At 37.2% G+C, this 12,882-nt stretch overlaps 1 protein-coding gene and 1 long non-coding RNA gene across 3 annotated transcripts; one reads left to right on the top strand and one right to left on the bottom strand.

Annotated features, from left to right (window-relative positions):
• Positions 1-691: 691 nt before the first annotated feature.
• On the top strand, positions 692-1,967 carry LOC147490071 (protein LURP-one-related 15-like). Its single transcript, XM_086573435.1, has 3 exons — positions 692-997; positions 1,365-1,592; positions 1,705-1,967. Exons 1-3 carry the CDS (start codon positions 752-754, stop codon positions 1,849-1,851), a joined length of 621 nt encoding a protein of 206 aa, XP_086429561.1. The 5' UTR covers positions 692-751; the 3' UTR covers positions 1,852-1,967.
• Positions 1,968-10,323: 8,356 nt separating this feature from the next.
• Positions 10,324-11,964, bottom strand: LOC147490070 (uncharacterized). Of its 2 annotated transcripts, none has more exons than XR_015202677.1 (6): positions 11,724-11,964; positions 11,290-11,570; positions 11,157-11,198; positions 10,855-10,987; positions 10,502-10,608; positions 10,324-10,416 (listed from the first exon to the last, which is right to left on the bottom strand). It is a non-coding gene; the product is annotated as an uncharacterized LOC147490070 (long non-coding RNA). The 2 variants fall into 2 exon arrangements; XR_015202678.1 differs by having other exon boundaries at positions 11,290-11,563.
• Positions 11,965-12,882: the final 918 nt, after the last annotated feature.

Here is a 12,882-nt window from a genome sequence, read left to right as displayed (position 1 = left end):
ATCTATTTATTGTGAGTAACGTTGTTTTCGCATTATACTATTCACAATATCATCTTTATAACTAAAATGTGCATTGCCATATCCTTTTTACCTCAGTGTTTTTTACATTGTAGCAACCACATGTTAATGACTTGCATTTGTTTTTCTCCTTAAAACTGAAAAGAAAAAGTTGCATGGGAGGAACGAAAATTGTAGTATATTGTTTGGAAACCGCATGTATAGCATACCCTTTATTGTGGGTACCTTTTTCACCAAAGTTACCCACTTTACCAAAAAAATAAATAAATAGGTTTAGTCTAGTATAAAAGCCACTTTCTAACATCAATTATATTGGAATCTTGAAAAAATATGCAAAACAACTAGATGGAAAGTGCATAAAATAAATAAAATTTCAGAGTGTGTGTATCACGTGTATCAGTAGATTATACAAAAAGAATGTGAATAAAATAAAAAAGTACTTAGTCTGTGCCTTGGGTTTTTTGGCCTTTTGTTCCACATGGAATCAAATCAGACACGAGAAGGTTCGGTGCTCTGAAAACCGCGTTGAATTGATATAACGCACTATAGCAACACCAAAGGACCAAGGCAAAAAAGGTACTTTTTATATCGGTCACCGACATCATGACAAGGCGCGTTTAATGGTCAAACAGATAAACTCAGTGATCTATAAATATATGCCTTACGTGCACATAAACTCCATTATTTGATCATCAATCTATCACCTTTAATTCTCTTAGTTTACTTTTTCGCCATGGCTCAACCAAGTTATGCACCAATAACAAATCCAATTAGTATTGTTGGACAACAGTTTTGTGCACCATATCCTGTTGATCTTACCATCATGAGGAAAGTTATTAGCATTACTGAAGGAAACTTTGCTGTTTCTGATGTTAATGGTAATGTTATTTTTAAAGTCAAAGGTTCTATGTTTTCTCTTCATGATAATCGTGTTCTTCTTGATGCTACTGGCAATCCTCTCCTCACTTTGCGCCAAAAGGTACACTCCTTGGTCCCAACCTTTTTCCTTTTTCCATCGGAAAATTTGTAATTGAATTGCTCGATCAACTTGGTTGGTAAATGCTTTGAGAAAGTTTAACAAGATATAATTGTACTGATGCATCTTGTAAACTCAGTAAACAATATGCATGCTTTATGTGAATCTATCACTCCTATTCATACTGATTCGTAGAAAGAACATTTTCATTCTCGTGATCTTTTCCATTGGCCGGAACCATCTTGATGAGAATATTGCATGAACATTTTTCTGAATACAAGTTATCAATTGGTTCATGGTTGTACTATTCTTTATCTGCCCTCTATTTCAATTCTAATTTTGCTTTGTTTTTTTTCTTTCTTTCTTTCAGATGATTTCTGCACATAGAAGATGGCAAGTATACAGGGGAGATAGCTCAGCTGACAAAGATCTCCTATTTAGTGTTAAGAAGTCCTCCATGCTTCAGTTTAAGACAGAATTAGATGTGTTCCTTGCACCAAACACCAAGGAGGATGTCTGTGATTTCAAAATCAAAGGAAGCTGGTTGGAGAGATCTTGTGTAGTCTATCTTGGCAACTCTTCAAACATCGTGGCTCAAGTAAGATATATACCACCTCCTCATATGTTATTTGTGCACTTCGTTTATATGAACTTATAGGGATGTTCATAGAGTAATCTCTCTAATGGTGTGTCTAATTGGGGCATTGCAGATGCACAAGAAACATAGTGTTCAGAGCATAGTGCTTGGAAAGGATACATTCATGGTGACTGTGTACCCACATGTCGACTATGCTTTCATTGTTTCTTTGGTAGTGGTTCTCAATGAAATTAACGCGGACAGGAAAGGCGAGGATTGATCTGGGACGGAACTGTTTGTTATCAGTGTAATTAGTGTTTCTTCGTTGTTTGGCTCAAGTGTGTTGCTGTGTAAAACTTTCATACGCTAATATTTAGTACTTTAGTGTTCATGTTGTATCAATTAATGTACTAGCTTATACAAAAAATATGGTTTAGCAGTGAAGCTCGCCTGTGTGGTTGGCATTTTGTGATCCTGATAGTGTTATTTTCTATGTAGTTCATCTAGACTCACTTGTTCACTTCTAAATCTTATTGATGTCGCAAAGGAATCATAATCAGAAGGTAATCCATTTAAAACATGCATCAGTAGATCTTCTTCTATTAGACTTTCAACAGCAGCAAGATTATCAGAAATTTCTTTAATTTTATGGAAAAACTCAGAGATAGTTGAGTTACATTTTTTTCAAAATTTAAAGTTTTGCTTTGAGTTAGAAGTTTGTGAGAACGAGAAATTGACTCCATAGAACTCTTGCTGTTGGTGCACCAACTACATAGGGAAGTAGTGATTCTGATATTGTTGCGTTATGAGAAGATTTTGATCTTTCTTGTTCCATTCGACAAATTCTGGATTCATAATATCAACTCTTAATTCACCAGTTCCAGTAACAAGAAAATTTCTCTTGGACAAACTCCAGTTCCATCAATGATTTTTTTTTTTTTTTTTTTTTTTTTTTTTTCGATAATGGTTTATATATATATATATTATAGCTTAAATAGTCTGGACATTGTCTAAAAGCATTACAAGGTGGAAGAGTGATATGATCTACAGCCTTAGAAGCCCAAGTTGCTAGATCGTGAGCCTCCCCTATAAAAATTCCTATCGAGCCAACAGAACTTAACAGTTCCTACAGACAAATAAAAATACTTTTAATATGGTTCACAACACTTCTATATTTCCAACAGCACTCCTCAAGAGGGTTCTTCAAAGTCTTTATCACACTTTGATTGTCCCCGAAAAAGGTCACCTTCTCGCATCCCAAATCCTTAGCTAGTAAGACAACCACTTCTGTAGCTACTAGTTCCGCTTCCTTAGAGGTAGTTGCACTGAAATTCCTGAATGCTGCCTTCAGAATTCCACCTCTCTCCAACTTAGCTATTGCTCCAGCTGCTGCTCTGCCACTAGCTCTATCAAAGGAAGCATCAAAAGAGATATTAGTACTGATGTGAGCTATCTCATTATTGCTACTACTAGACTCATTATAATCTACAAAAAAGTTATTTAAGTCAAAGTTATAAGGTGCTTGACTAGCTGAGTCTTCAAAAACCTTCATAGTTCTGGTCCATAAAGCTGCTGTCTTCCTAATGATGGCGCTCCTATTCTTTTGCCCTGCCTCAAAAAGGATACTGTATCTGTGTTCCTAGATATTTAAAATCAGCAACAGTGCATGGATCCCCAAGCTCCTTATGTATTCCTCTGTGTTTTCAGTCTAGCCCAAGAACTCATCTAACCAATCCCTTGTACTTCTATACGGATATCCATCCACTCTTATGCTTGTGAGAGCAGTAAACCACACCCCTCTGATCTACTGGCATTGGAAGAATATATGCTCAGTTGATTCCACCCCAGTTTGGCAGAAAGGACACAGGAAATCTCCTTCCGACCATTTACTCGGGACATTCCCTCCACAGGAAGACCCCCATATAGACTTTCCAAATGAAATGATGTGCTCTCACTGCCATCTTGGCCTTCCAAATCCTTTGGATAGTTTTTGATTGGAAAGATAATCTCTCTCTTTCCCATTTGTCTTGAGTGAGCATCTTGTATGCCGACTTGACTGTGTACTTACCTTTTGGGTGACATCTCCATATTAGGCAATCCTCTTCATTGGAAGGTCTCACCATGATTGTCACACCCCAAATTCGACAGAATTCAGAAAAACAATATTTGTTTCAGACTCTTCGATTTTCGAGGTGTGATGTACTCTCAACTTCCAAAAACCCATAAACAGTTTAAATATGCGGATAATTAAAAACCAATAAAAATTTTCAATTAAACAAAAGTCCTCTTCATTACAAAAATTCACAAATAAGATTAGGTTACAAATCTCTTTTTAATAACTCTTTATTTAAAATTACAAATGAAAATACAAATAACATTGTCTCAACCAAAAATCTATATCACCTCAAGGGAAAACAAAACCTATCTTGAAATCGACGCTTAACGCAAAACCACAAGCAAAGAACCAACCTTCTTCAACACTAAACCTGTCAAGACTTATTAACTATGTTTATTTAATGAACACACTCGATAAGCAAACATGCAAATCGGGTCAGCATTATAAAAATGCTGGTGTGAGAAGCTCTAAAATACAACATATACTTATACATATATATACACAATCTATAAGGCAGTTAGTTCCTCCACTGAGGCGCCTTAGCTTCCCAACAATAATACAAAAGCATTTAGTTCCTCCACCGAGGCGCCTTAGGTTCTAACTAAACTAATAACCAGCCAAACATATTTTATACTTACCGCATCAAGTAATTAGTTTGACCCACCCTTCTGCAAAACCATATACAATCATCTATCTAAAGATATATCATTAACCAACATATTACCATAATTATATTAATTAAGACTTTCTTTGTGTGTCCCTAAAATCATGTCGTATCTATGTCTTACCTAGTTTCCCTGGCTACCACAATCGCTTTCCAACGCCGAACATGTACATCCACATGCCTCCCCTCACATAATGAACCACTCCGTGCGTAACTACCCTGAGTGGGATGCCGCACACCAGGTAACCCTCACACGAAAGCCATTATGTAAGTACTGCCACTATTCGGCATAAAATATTGCGCGTCTCGTTCTAATTTTGCAAGCGGAATAATCAAGCCACTATTCGGCTATGCCAGAAGGGCCATTCAGCTTCACTGAAACGCCAGAAGGGCCAATCACATTACTTACGCTAGAAGGGCCATTCAGATTCACTGAAACGCCCGAAGGGCCAATCATATCGCATATGCCCATCACAAGGGCCAAATCACATGAGTTGTGGTAGCTAAGTTCTAGGATTTTCGTTACGTAATTTATTCAAGTGTCATACATTAGTATCTCATAACCATTTCACTCTATCACGTGCCAAATAAATTATTGCACTAAGCCACCATATTTGGAAATATCTCAATAATAATTCTTGTTCTATCTCATGCCAGTATTCTTAATTGTACTAAAGCTCAACATTTCTCGTTATAATACAATCCACATTATCACGTGCCAATACTATTCATTGCACGATATCCAAGTATCTCTATATCAAATCTCAAAATTTATTATTTCACGTGCCAATCATATATTACACTACACCATATGAAATATCTCAAGCTTTCATAAATACTACAATTCATTTAAGTAGCAACTCATAATAATAATCAATCATGTAATGTATTCGTTCCATATATTTATGTGAACTCAATACACCATTAAAGCCCAATACTAAAGTCCATGAATCTAAGTCCGTATATAATTTAATTCTCATAAAAACGTATATATCTAAGTCTTATAAGAATTCTCCTCTTGTTACATGCCAATATTTATATGCTTTACACACTACTCACGTCAAATCTCAATTAGATAATGACAACCAAAATTATACAATTTTCGACAATATTTTATTACTACATTTGTCCATATTCTTAAATATGTAAAAATCTGGAAAAAAAACCAACATTCCACAGTCAATGGTCAACAGCCAATAGGCAATGGTCAAAGTCAAAGTCAACACGTCATTTCCATGTTCAACAGGTTCAGGGTCATAGCCATGGTTCATGGCTAAGGTCAAAGGTGCAGAGCTCATAGGCTCATGACTAAGGAAATGGTTCGGACCCAACTAGCCAAGCCCAAACCCAAACTTTAGAACCCGACCCCAAAAGTCTAAACATTTAAAGACCCAATTAGATCTATTTTAAGTTATATGGACCGGCCCCCAAAACAAACTTGAAACTGGCCCAAAACTTTAATTGGTTTGGCCCAAAGAAAACTAAAGTGGTATGACCCAAGAACAAAAATAGAACTGGCCCAACCAAACAACTAAAACCGGGCCCAAAGAAACAAAATAGAACTGGCCCAACCAACCCAAATAGAATAGGGCCCAAAGAAACAAAATAGAACTGGCCCAACCAACCCAAATAGAATCGGGCCCAAAGAAACAAAATAGAACTCTGCCCAACAACTAAACAAGCTAAGGCCCAACCAAACAAATGTTTAGGCCCAAGCCCCAAGCCCAAACACAGCAACAATGTCATCTTCTCCCTCCAGCATCCTCCACCACTGGATCGACCACCGTCAACCTCCACTCGTCCACCCATTTCAACCAAGCAGTTGGACTCCTCATCAAAAACCAAACAACATTAATACACACAAAAACTCGATTCATTACCTCGATCCCCCTTCATCAATTCTAGATCTGGTTTTCGCGCCGCCATTAACGCCAGACTCAAAGCTTCAATCCGCCCTACTATCCAGCCCCCAATCAACCTTCCACAACCAATAACCAAACAATAACCAACATCCCAACTAAAAGAGTTCAAACAAATCAATAGGATTTTGTTCCTTTGGCTGAGCGACGCCATTAGTGCCCCTTCAGAGCTTCGCCAGCACCTATTCCACTACACAATCCAAATTTTCATTCCCTAAACCCAAGTCAACAACAACACCACTTCCCCATACCCCCGACAGTTCAACCACCCATTTCAATCTCGACAGCCCCAACAAACCTCAACAACCAAACCTCAAAACTATAAACACAACTATATACAAGTTCAATCCATAATGTATGTGGGGCTTTAGCCATTAACGGGCCCAAACAAGGTTCGACAGTTCAACGTCGATTTCCGAGTTTCAAGTTTTAACAACACGACAGATTTCAACAAAGTTTTAACAACATGACAGACAGGACGCCGAATAAAACAGGAGAATAAGCAGAAATAAAACGGAACCTTGGACAGACATAAATATCTCCGTATACATATACGTAAAACAACTATAGGTTCAATGAAATAGCAAAAATAACTACTCACTTTAATTAACAAAATTTCGGCCTAATCCCTCCCTAGTCCTAATCGTCATACTCCAACGCTTGAGCCAAAGAGCTTTTATCTCCGCCTCCATTTTTTTATTTTATTTTTATCTCCAAACCCTATTCTCTAGAAAAATATGAATGTATACTTGGGTTTGAAACCTAAGCCCAACACAGACTCGGGCCCAGAAATCAGGCCCACATATCCCAAATCCAATCCAGCGAATTTTAAATAAATAAATAAATACGTATTTTAAATACGGGCGTTACAATGATATTTCCAATAATATCCACAATGGGTTTTGGAAATAAGAATTCCAGGAAATACTTGTTCCACCCATCCTTATTGTGGTTCAGAATCCCTTTGACTGGTGTGTTTCTATCAAAGTGTGGGTTCCATATGTGATCTTTCAACAGAATTGGCTTGTCATTAAGACAAATCCAAGGATCATTACACACAGAAGTGTGTTCACCATTATTGATAGCCCATAGCAGCCCAGGCTTAATGAGATCATAGCACCTAGCCACTCCTCTCCATAAGTAAGATGCATGTTGTGGGATACAAGTCTTTGTACTCCCCCCCCCCCCCTGTCCACCACTTCTTATAGATGGATCTGAAAGTAGTGGACCAAAGAGAGGACCTTTGCCCTCCACCCTCAACAACCTGAAGCATTGCTTGCCCAACAGAGCATTATTCATAGCCTTAGAGTCTCTGAACCCTAAACCTCCATGAGACTTAGGTCTACATAACCTTTCCTAGCCATGGTGTGAATGGTATGACCTTCTTCCGTACCATTCCACCAAAAATCTTTACATGCTTTGTCTATCCTTTTACACATTTGTAAGGAAGGGAATAAGAAGACATAGCATAAATAGGCATAGCCTGAGCCACTGCCTTGACTAAGATAGTTCTACCAGCTTGTGAGAGGACCTTTGCCCTCCACCCTCTAATTTTAGAATACACTTTGTCAAGAAGATATCCAAAATCTTCAGACTTATTCTTGGAAACCTTTATAGGAGCCCCCAAATACTTTTCAGTTTTCTTAAGAAAATTAACCCCCTAAAAATCCTTTAAAGCTATTTGTTGGTTAGTATGTACAATTTTACTACATAAAATACTAGTTTTGTCAAAATTTATTTTTTGCCCTGATGCCTCACAATAGACATCCAAAATCCTTTTCAAGTTCTCATTTTCCTTCATATCAGCTTTGCAGAATAAAATAAGGTCATCTGCATACATGAGATGTGACAAAGAGGAGAATTCCTTCTAACCTTTATGCCATGGAGGTTCCCATTCTCCTCTTCCTTAATAATAGCTTGGAAAGGGCATCAGATAGCATAATGAACAGATAAGGGGACAATGGATCCCCCTGTCTCAATCCTCATTGAAGAAAGATATGGGGTAAGGGGGATCCGTTAAGAAGAACTCTGAAGGAAACAATACCCAAGCAATTGGATATAAGATTCCTCCACCTGGGTGAGAAACCCAGTTTATTCATGATATCATCCAAAAGACCCCATTCAACTCTATCATAGGCTTTTGCTATGTCAAGTTTGAGGGCACACCAGCCATGTTTCTTTTTTTTTTTTTTTCATGAGTTTCATTTGGTGGAACACTTGACTTGCTAGCCCTATATTATCACCAATGTTTCTGCCCTTCATAAAAGCACCTTGAAAAGGTGAGATGAACTTGTGAAGGTGGGCTTTTAGTCTATTAGCAAGGATCTTTGATATGATCTTGTATGTAAAGTTGCATAAGCTTATTGGTCTGAATTTTGAAATGTGATCAGGGTTGGTAATTTTTGGGATCAGGGTGATGAAAGTTTCATTGATCTTGGGGTGGAGATTCCCATGAGTGAAAAAATACTTGACCATCTTTATGATATCAGGACCAATGAACTCCCAGCATTGTTGGAAAAAAATGCCTTGGAATCCATCTGGTCCTGTGGCTTTAAGTTTGCCCATCTTCTTAACAACATTCCACACCTCACAATCTGGAAGGAACCTCAAGAAGAATTTGGTTTTCCCCGCCAGTGATCACAAGGTGGAAAAAGATCGATATCTCTTGTGAGTGTTTTGGTTGATCGAAAGTAAAGAGATTAGTGAAATACTCATTAACTGTATCTCCAATCTCCTTCTTAGTGTTCTTCTAATTCCCCAAGTCATCCTTTATTTTCTCCACCAAATTTTTTCTTTTTCTATAGATGGTGGACAGGTGAAAATACTTAGTATTTCCCCCCCCCCATATTTAATCCCAATGTTCCCGGCCCTTTGGCTCCAGACGGACTCCTCCCTTTCTAGCCATTCTTGCAACTCATTTTTAACTTGTTGTGCCTTATTCACTACACCAGAACAGCACTTTTGTGACGGCTAGGAGGCGTCAGAATTATTTTTTGTGATGCCTAGGAGGCGTTGGAATTTAGGCGTCTGTATGGGTGTCAGAAATATTTGTGACGCCAATATGCCGTCACAATTGAAATATTTATCGACTCTCCCGTCACTAAATGTGCATTACTAACGCCTCTACGCCATCACTAAAATTGTATTACTGACGCCTTCACGCCGTCACTAAATTGGTGTATTGTCGTCACTATTGAACTTCCAAATCCCCCCAAAAACTGACGCTATAACTTGGCGCCAAAACAAACTAACGCCTCTATACCGTCAGTAATTATAAATTTGTCTTGTTTTTAGATATATTTACTGACGCCTATATACCGTCAGTAATTATAAATTTGTCTTTTTTTAAGAAATGTTTAATGACGCCTGTCAAGCGTCACAAAATAATATTTATTTAAAAAAAATAATATTTGTTTTTGGTTTCCATCATAATATTTATATTTTTTTTCCCCTGAAATCACCTGCATAAATACAACCACATATACCCCAAACACATAATATAATTAAGACTTGACATATATTGACTCATCCTGCTATAATGCTTCTAATTCCCAAAAAGCAAATCCTCGAGACATATTCTAATACAAGGTTCAAGTACACCTCATCCTTGTCGGTAGTTGAAAAGAAAAAATGCTTTAGTTGAACAATATTAGGATGCTCAAGTAAACGATAATTTGGAGTTCTCTGTTTTGTATCTCTTGTCTTGTAGAACCTTCTTTATAGCAACCGCTTCACCGGTTTCAAACACTTGGCCTGCATCAAATAACATGGAAGATTGTTAAACGCAGTGGAAAGATATATGCAGATACAACCAAACAAAGGCTCTAATTGCACTCTTAACACTAAGTCGCATAAAACTAAGTTCAATCTACCAAAATACAACACCAAATGAACCCGTTACCGACAACACGCTCGCCATGTACGAGATAGTCCGTTACAAAATTAAAAGTCAAATTGTTAAAAGACACAAATGGATGTCTCGTGTCTCCAAATAAATCGTAATGTTTATAAAACTATCTGTTAAACTTTTTTTACTCGGAAAATAACAGAATACTGTTTTGGTTGCCCATTTCGACCACCCATTGTGGTTGCAATTATCTCGACAGTCTCTGTTCCATTACCATTCACAAAAGTGGTTTCCAAATCCTACATTGTCCAGTGCAAGTATTAAAAACAATTTCTAGAGCCTGAATATATAACACCAACAAATAATAATAATAAAAATCCAAACCTTATTATCATCATGGCTGTCATCTTTAATTCTCATCTCATTCAATTCTTTGGGAAGCTGATCAACCCAGTTTTAGAAGATGTCCCCGACTTCGCATCAACAACTTCCTGCGAGGTAGAAGCCACCATATTATTCTTCTCCGCAGTTATCATATATATAAAGGTGTATCTTTGAACCATACAAAAGTGTATCCAAAAACTTCTTAGGCAGATATGAGAAATGGAAGTACAATATTTGCAACCAATTCTTATCAAAAAATAAAATAAAATAAAAAGAAAAAACAGTAGACATTGTTGCTTACAAGTTACAACCCAAGGAACAGGTATTAAACAAGAAACATGACATGCCATTACCATGTGTGTTGTCCCGTCACATCACACGAGCTACCACCTCTATAAAGATAAACTTTGTTCCACATAACCACATAAGCATCCACATCATAGTCAACCTGGCTGGAGGACTAACATCACCAACCCCGCAGGGTAACTGACCATAGCAGAACAGAAGTGACTCTTGAGAAACCGGGCTGACCCCATAGAACCAAATAACAATGATGGCGATGATAACAACAATGAACAAAAGTGATCATGGTGTGAATCCAATTTATAATTGCAACCAAACTGAACCAAGTAGCTAGTAAGGAAGCATAACAAACCTGGTTAATATATGGCTCCATTTGATGTAATAACTCGTAACCCTGAGTACACAACCAAAGTCGAAGGTTCAATAGCCTAAACGTGTAAAGCTTGCTTTACAAGTAGAATGCAACAAAGCACTAAATCACCTACCTGTTTGAAGTATCGAAGATGAGCATCCATTGTCCCACTAACAGACTCCAAAAATTTCTGAATCCAGCAGTGACAGCGATGCAGAGAAGCATAAGGATCCAATTTATTTCAAGTATGTATATTTGCCCAAGGAACTTTGTAGATGTATGAACAACCTTGACTCTAGGAAAGCAGCCAAGTGCATGTGCTTGCTTGATTATTGAAAAAGTTGCAGATATTGTAGCGTGATATCTTTTTTACTTCAAGCACGCTTCAGCGTTCACTTTATAACACCCTATAGACTAGAAGAGTAATACCATTCTAAAAAATTATTCCCATCACCTAAGAGAATATTCCTAGCCAAAGTATTAATCAAATTTTAGAAAGCAAAGAAAACTAGCAATGAAAACAGTAAGAAGCATTAACACACAAGAACGAGGCCACAGAACTCAAACCTGCATTGGTGACATGTCTTTCCATTTATCGGATCATAAATGCGTACTCCATCCTTTGTATAACCATCAACAAACAGATCCCAAGTCGACCCACAAGTACCAAGTAGCTTCTCATGTTCTTCAGTATAAATCTCAGGCCGCAAACCTTCTCCAACTAAAGGTCCTAATAAATCATCCTCCTTATTGGTTCTCTTTTCACGCACTTCTGTGTAGCTAACAGGAGTTGCATTTTGTAACTTGTAAGTCCAGAAAACACCAACGCCTAACTCCATCAGTAGCCCTAGCTGATTTATTCCAATTTATCAATACAGATGCTGAGAAAGGAAATTAATCAGTATCAAATGCAGCCATCAGAGACAGTGATAACACTAAAATGCAAATACAAAATAAAAAACTTCAAACCAATTTCAATTAATATTAAGGAAAGAAAGTACTTTTAGGAGATCTAGTAATTGATTGAGAGACGACCTAATAACTATTCAGTAATACCATTGAGAGGAATCCCTCACAACCTACTACTAGCACTTAAGGAACTTATGAGAGCCTCAAAACTTGCATTCTTATAGTGCAATCATTTGCAGCGTAAGCATATTTCACATAATAATGTGCATAAGAGTTCACTTTAAGGCAGTAAAAATCTATACTGAAATCTAATAATAAAAACAATCCGTATTTGAAGGTTGTGCTTGTTTGAATGCCGATTGTTTAACGAAGGGGGTGGGCCACTTTAAAATCCCTCAATATTTTCCTTCTATAAATCATATTCAGAGAAATCATATACCCACATAGAAAAGTTAAACTAAACACACTCCAACAGCAACATATTCAGTTATTGGGGCATCACCAATTTCTCTATTTCAAAACATCAACCCAACACCAACCCTCATATGGAATTCATTACAATCGTCAACAAATGTTGATTTTTTGAAAAAGCAATCAGACCAAATTGCACCGGTGAAAATCAAATTGGATCAAAATTAATCTTTACCTGTCATACAATAATGAAAATGGAAAAATTGAACATGTAGTAGTACAAAATTATTTCCTATACCATTTAAAATTTTAAGCTTTAACACCTATCTTACTGAAACTATGAAGCAAAAAGAACTTGTTCATTGAAAGAAAGAACGTGTTCATTGAAAGGATACCCGCATCCCAC

This window comes from Coptis chinensis, chromosome 7, assembly GCF_015680905.1.
Source record: "Coptis chinensis isolate HL-2020 chromosome 7, ASM1568090v1, whole genome shotgun sequence".
In the NCBI taxonomy this organism is placed as follows: domain Eukaryota; kingdom Viridiplantae; phylum Streptophyta; class Magnoliopsida; order Ranunculales; family Ranunculaceae; genus Coptis; species Coptis chinensis.
Note: the sequence above shows the minus strand (reverse complement) of the source record. Positions and strands in the feature narration are given on the sequence as shown.

Bases quoted from the DNA above. Each gene is read 5' to 3' on its own strand.
- LOC147490071 (XM_086573435.1), top strand. From the start codon at position 752: ATGGCTCAACCAAGTTATGCACCAATAACAAATCCAATTAGTATTGTT. The intron at 998-1,364 runs GTACACTCCTTG...TCTTTCTTTCAG, and splicing joins TCCTCACTTTGCGCCAAAAG to ATGATTTCTGCACATAGAAG. The intron at 1,593-1,704 runs GTAAGATATATA...GGGGCATTGCAG, and splicing joins CTTCAAACATCGTGGCTCAA to ATGCACAAGAAACATAGTGT.